Source organism: Miniopterus natalensis, chromosome X (assembly GCF_054644295.1).
Source record: "Miniopterus natalensis isolate mMinNat1 chromosome X, mMinNat1.hap1, whole genome shotgun sequence".
Lineage (NCBI taxonomy): Eukaryota > Metazoa > Chordata > Mammalia > Chiroptera > Miniopteridae > Miniopterus > Miniopterus natalensis.
Window position 1 is genome coordinate 71,218,425 of NC_142103.1, and position 6,339 is coordinate 71,224,763.

At 50.3% G+C, this 6,339-nt stretch overlaps 2 protein-coding genes across 3 annotated transcripts in view; one reads left to right on the top strand and one right to left on the bottom strand.

Moving 5' to 3' along the window:
• The window catches only part of FGD1 (FYVE, RhoGEF and PH domain containing 1), a 41,603-nt gene extending 40,454 nt beyond the window's left edge, over nucleotides 1-1,149 (top strand). Inside the window, exon 18 of the mRNA XM_016215183.2 lies at nucleotides 214-1,149. Coding sequence (XP_016070669.1) covers nucleotides 214-519 — 306 coding nt within the window. The 3' untranslated portion in view covers nucleotides 520-1,149. The remainder of the gene's footprint in view (nucleotides 1-213) is intronic.
• Nucleotides 1,085-5,777, bottom strand: TSR2 (TSR2 ribosome maturation factor). Of its 2 annotated transcripts, XM_016215185.2 has the most exons (5): nucleotides 5,694-5,777; nucleotides 5,424-5,514; nucleotides 3,119-3,210; nucleotides 2,386-2,556; nucleotides 1,085-2,173 (listed from the first exon to the last, which is right to left on the bottom strand). In XM_016215185.2, exons 1-5 carry the CDS (start codon nucleotides 5,775-5,777, stop codon nucleotides 2,039-2,041), a joined length of 573 nt encoding a protein of 190 aa, XP_016070671.1. In that variant the 3' UTR covers nucleotides 1,085-2,038. The 2 variants fall into 2 exon arrangements, with proteins under 2 accessions (XP_016070671.1, XP_087685621.1); XM_087829495.1 differs by lacking the exon at nucleotides 2,386-2,556 and having other exon boundaries at nucleotides 1,086-2,173; nucleotides 5,694-5,774.
• Nucleotides 5,778-6,339: the final 562 nt, after the last annotated feature.

Consider the following 6,339-nt stretch of genomic DNA (forward strand, 5'->3'; position numbering starts at 1 on the left):
TTTGGTATATAGTGAGGAGATTAGCCCAGCTGGTTTTGGGTGTAGGAGGAAATGGGTATTTGAACCAAGCTTGCATCCTAGCCCAACATTTTCCTGTTGCTATCAGTGGAGCCTTGGAAGGTTCTTGATCAGGGAAAAGAAAGAGGGAGTTAGCAGATGAAAAACCAGTGAGAAGCCCAGCCCACGGTGACCCTAGCTCTGTCCGTTCCCCAGGATGTGAAAGCCCAGCGCAGCCTGCCCCTCATTGGCTTTGAGGTGGGGCCTCCTGAGGCAGGGGAGCGGCCTGACAGACGGCATGTCTTCAAGATCACCCAGAGCCACCTGAGCTGGTACTTCAGCCCTGAGACAGAGGAGCTGCAGCGGCGCTGGATGGCCGTGCTCGGCCGGGCAGGCCGTGGGGACACGTTCTGCCCAGGGCCCACACTGTCTGAGGACAGGGAGATGGAGGAGGCCCAGGTGGCAGCTTCAGGAGCCACTGCTGAACCCTCTGAAGCCCCCCAGGCCCGAGACAAGACCTAGAGGGTTTGGGGGGAACTGGGGCCCCCTGCCCCACACTCTAGCTGCCCATGTCCAACTGGGGGCCCCAGCCCCCTCCCTCCCAGCTCAGTCAATACTTGAACTCCCATCATGGGCACTTTCAATCCCGAATGCTGGGTCTTGGGTTTTTTAATTCATCTTTTCACAAAACATGGGCTTTTAAAAGAAATATTCCTACAGTGATGTTAATTTTTCTTAATCCCTGTTCCCAGGGAGGGTGGGCTGTTGCTAGACCTGCCTGAACTAGGCAGTTTTCCCCCCATCCCCTCCTTACCCTACAGATCCTGCCTCCGCCCAGTTTCCCCAAAAGCACCAGAGGCAGGAGACCTGGATTCAAGTGCCAATTCTTTCACTGAGTCCATGGCCCTGGCCCACCTCTGCCCCCTCATCCAGTGTCTTCACATGTATGATGCTAGTGGGGTGGTGACCAGATCCTTCCTGCCTCTCCATGGCTTACAGCTTCTACCCAGCCCCAAGGCTACCCAGTATTTTATCGTCCAGACCCATGGCAGGGCCACCGGGCAGGACAGGGGAACGGGGAAGAACAATGGATACTCTTGGTTTTGTTTTGTTTTTTAAAGAAAAATACAGTTTATTTCAGGCTTACGGAAACTGAGTGCACTGCTGTGCTCCATTTGTCCATCTGTTTGTCCAAAGTACCAGACTGCTAGGGTGGGTGGGTCTGGGTTGGTGGGCCCAGGTAGGTGGGCCTAGAACATACTCCCTTGCTGAGCTCTGAATCTCAGCTCCCAGAAAGATGATTTCAAGGCTACTTACAACAGGTCAAGCCACAGATTAAACATTAAGGTATTATTTATTCAAGTCTTAAGCCTCATCTCTGGACTTGGATAGAATTGGATGAAGAGTTTGGAAAGAGGTTGGAGGAAACAGAAAACAAAGCCCAGATCACCTAAGCTTACCACCTTGCCAAGGTCTAGATTTCCTGAAGGAACCCAGGGCTGGAGGCTGGGCTGCAGGATGGAGTGTTCCTGGGAGGTTCCAATTTCTGGATGGGTACAGAGCTGGTTGTGTGTGTGTGTGTGTGTGTGTGTGTACACGGGCAGCGGGGAAGTGGGAGAAGTAGCACAGCTACTTTCATTCACATCGTCAATGAATCTTCCAGTTGCAAGTTCATCTCACCATTCCTGACCCAGCATGAGTACTGGTTCTGCTGGTTCTCCACCTGTCCACTGTCAGCCAGCATTCAGCTTCTCCAACCACAGCCACTCATCGTACTCTCCTCACACTGACTGCACCCAAGGCACTGTGCTGGGAAACCAGTCCTCATCGTTCAGATAGTAACTTATGGCCCAAGGGGGTGTGGTGAAGCAGGTCCTACCACCCCAAGACCAAGAACCTAGGGCTCTTCTTCCCATGGAGGGAGCTAGACAGGGGAACAGGGAGCAGGTAGAGATGGGATAACCAGTCCAAAGGTCCACAGTCCTCCAAAAAAATCTCAAAACAACTGGTAAACAAGGGCCCAAGCCATTTCCAGCTCCACTCATTTCTTTCTCCGGACAATGGTCCAGCCATCCTCCACTATATCTTCTTCCTTAATAGCCTGGGAGTCTGGACCAGAGGGTTCAGGCTGGGGGCAGACCCCATCGGTAGCTGCTACATCATTTGTAGCTGTGACCTGGAGGAGAAATACAAGAGAGCTAAATACACCTTCCAGCTGTGGCCATTGGGAGACCCAGGCCCTCCTCCCAGCTTTGTGACCTTAGGAAAGTTCCTTGCCCTCTCTGAATAATACAACCATTACCACCCCACCACTTCCCTATGAAACTAGCTGATCTCCCAGAAAATTTAAAATATCTACATCTCCCCACCCAAGGGCACCCCTTTCACCTCCATCTCCTCCACGCTGTCCACATCATCCTCATCCGTCTCTCTGGCTGTCGCAAGTGCGGTGGCTCTAACCCTGCACTTTCTTTGGGTGATGTGGGAGGTCATCTCCTTCAGAGCGGCCCCATCACCCCTCTGGAAGTGGTGGAACATGGTCTTCAGCTGCTGGCTGACCTACCAAGAAAACATTCAACCAGCTTGGATTTTCTAGAAAACCTACAATACAATAGCCCGTTTGCAGCAAGAGTGGGGAAAGATTTGGAATTTTTCCAGAAGAGAATGGGGCTCTTTCCTCCCCCAAGGAGTTGACCAATGAAGGAACCACATATGAAGGGCTCAGGTAAAGGCCTGAAGCACTGAACAGAGGCCACCTAGCAGGGAAGGCTCAAAAACTGGCTTTGAAAGATGGAAGATGTAAAGGGAGGCAATCCTAGCAGGGGGAGTGACGCTAACCAGAGCAGGGGTGAAAATGCACCTGGCCTGCCCTGCCCTTGGGATGGCGGTGAGGAACAGACCTGGCTGAGAATGATGTCTCAAGAGAAAAGAGAAGAGGCAGGGTTTGGAAAGGCCTTGGAAGACTAGACTTTTCTATTAGGCAATAGTGAGTCATAAAAGGTTCTTGTGCAAGACTCAAGAAAAGAATGGTTAGAGCCAAGGGTCTTAGCCTAAAATAGACAGTTGGAGAGAAGACAGACTGCAGGCAAGGAGATGGCAGTTGTGTCCATGACATGCTCACCTGAGGCAGACTCCCATCCTCCACAACTGTATCAAACTCGTTGGTCATGAGCTCCCCAAGGAAGTCCTCCACCTCATCTAGCTCCAAGTCCGCTGAGTAGGAAAGGATAGGGCCGTTTGGTCAAAGACCAGCCAACTTCATCACTCCTGCCTGCTATTCTTCATATACCTACTTGCTGGGTCCACATCTGGTAGGTGGGAAGGGTCCAAAGAGTGAGCCTTTTTATTCGCTGAAGTGCTCTGCATTCCAGGTTTGAACATCACTTTTTTTTAATGGAGAGACCCTTTGTAACTGTGACTCTACTGATACAGGAGGTCACAGACCAATGGGACAGGTAAGAAGAAATGGATATAAGTACTTGCAATGATGAAATATCATAGCCTTGACATCAACATCCTATTGTGGGACTTTGGCTAAGCGCCCCTCTCCGGGTTTCAGTTACCTTATAGGCCCATCCACTTTTTCTGAATTGGAGAATTAAGAACGTCTTCCACAAAGCTCCTCACTCTCTCTTCCCTGTGGGAGACCTCATGCACCCCTTTGGCTTTCCCAACCACTCTAACCAAATATTCCCCAAATCTTCCTCCAACCCAGACTGCTTCACGTGTTTCATAGGTGCCTCAGACTCTCCATATCCAAAGCCAGACTCATCACCTTACCCTTCAAACCTACTCCTCATCCTCCAGGGTTCCTCTGTATCATGAAAGGCACCTAATCCACCAGGCCACTCATACCAGAAACCTGCCTCCTTTTCCTTCCCCCACCACAGCCAAACAATCTCCAGATCCCTAATCCACCCCTTCTTTTCCATGCCTATCATCACCACTGCCCTAGTTCAGGCCTCAAGATTTTCTAGAGAGAAAAAGCCTCCTTATCAGTCTTTCCCTCTCTGGGCCATACTCCATGCTGATTACTTTCTTAACTTTCTAGCCAGCAAATCCCATCCTATTACTCACCTTAGAACCTGTGAATGATTTTTTCTCACCTACTGCAGTGTTCATATTGTGCATTTGAGAAATAACTATCCTGCTGGGTTTTAAAGGAATCTACTGTAGAAAGCTAATGGGAAACGGGCTTCTTTTTAGCAGTTCTTATCCTTCCATGCCTTTACTATGGTATTATTGTGACTTTTAAGTAAGAACTGAAGAAAAGAGCTTTTCTTCCATAATTTGACTGGAGAAGGCTTTTCTTCACTGAACATCTAACAAAACTACTCTTCCATAGTGTGCATTTTGGCAAATGCTAGCCTGAAGGACAAAATCAAAGGCATGTAAGGCCTTCCTTGTTCTACCCTTTTCCAGGGCCTCCCCAGCCCCCAGCTTTACTCTCTACCAGTCCTCTCTTCCACACAGCAAGAACCCACACAGGCCACACACACACACACACACACACACACACACACACACACACAGACTCTCTCTCTCTCTCTCTCTCTCTCCAATACTGAGCACTCTACCACTTTCCAAATATAATAATACATAATCTCCTCATACCACAGAACTTATTTGAGTGTTGCCTCCTCCACCAAGTTAACTCCTTAAGACTCAGCTCAATCACTACCAAAGAAGCCTCCTCCCTAGTTTCATGTTACCCAAGCACCCTGAGCTCCTCTTTAATAGAACACCTACCACCCTGTGTGTAAATGCCTATTTACTTATCTGGATCCCTCACTAGATTGCAAGCTTCCGTGAGAGAAAGGTCTTTGCTTAATGTCATCTCCAAGACTGAAAATCTGAATGAAGAATTTTGTAAAAGTCATACTATGCAAAAAGCCCTCTGCAGGGCCCCTTATTCTTATATGATCCTCAAGAAACATCAAAGGTGTAGATGACTTGTTGAAATAGCCAAATGTGGTTATTGAGCACTTAAAATGTGGCTAGGTCAAACTGACATTTGCTAAAACTGTGAAACACCCGGCAGATTTTGAAAACTTAATGCTAAGAGAAGATGTAAAACAACTGCAGAAAACAGTTGAAGGTGATGTGACTCGCATTATATTTCTATTGCACAGCGCTGGGGTGGCTACTTTGACGCCCATTTCAGGAATTAGGAAACTAAGTGTCAGGGAGGTAAAATGACTTGTCCAGAGTGATATCATGAGTAATACCCGACGGTAAGGCATCTGGACTCAGGATTCTGACTCCAAAGCCTGCATTCATTCCACCTCGCCCTCAGGTACCGACCGACGATTACTCAAGAGGCCGGGCAGACTCGCCAACCGCTGCCTCCGGCTGCCCACCCTCCGCCTCCCTGTCCCCTCACACCTACTCCCCCCAACCGGCCGCAGCACCTCACATTCACTCACCATTGCGGAAGAAGTACTCCTCCACGGCACCTCCCAGCCACTCGGCCTTCTCCTGGCTGTGCACGCCCCCGAAGCCATTCTCCACGGCGATCTGCAAGCACAGGCCCCAGCCCAACACGTCAGCCCGGCAGCCCCGCAGCCCGGCAGCCCGGCAGCCCGCTGGACGTGACGTAGGAGTCCGCCGCCTATGTGGCCGAGCCCCAAGGGCCAATCCCCGCCACCTCCTATTCTGTTCCAGGCCGTAACCATTCCCCGTCCAGCCCCACTCACCTGCAAGGCGGGCCAGGCCTCCAGAGCCGCGCGGACACCAGCCCCGAAGAGCGCTCTCAAATCTCCCCCAGCGCCCGCCATCATCGGGCCGGAGCACCTGGGCCTGCGGCTGCCCAATCCCCGGGCAGCACTGCCCAGGCAGGATGAATCGAAAGCCGAGCCTGAGAACTCAGATTCATCTTTCCGCTGACCTGGCACCAAGACTAGAGCAATAGAAAAGCCTGTGAGAGGAACGGATGATAGCACCACACTTACTCGGGTGCAAGAATTCAATCAAAGGAAGCCAGAAGTGGAGGACGGGGCGGTCCATGGGTTCTCAGGCCATATTGGTACATCTTAGTCCAGAATGACTGGTGTGCTTGTGAGAAGAGGAGAATAGGACACAGAGAGAGACACCACACACATGCATGCAGGGAGAGATGACTATATGAACACAGAGAGAAAGTAGACCTCTGCAAGCCAAGGAGAAAGGCCTCAGCGGAAACCAAACCTGCCAACACCTTGATCTCGAACCTCTAGCTTCTAGACCTTAGAGAGAATACATTTTTGTTATTAAAGCCACGAGTGTGTGATATTTTGTAGTAGCCCTAGGAAACTGATACAGTTGCACAACTCTGAATACACTAAAAACCATTGAATTGAACAC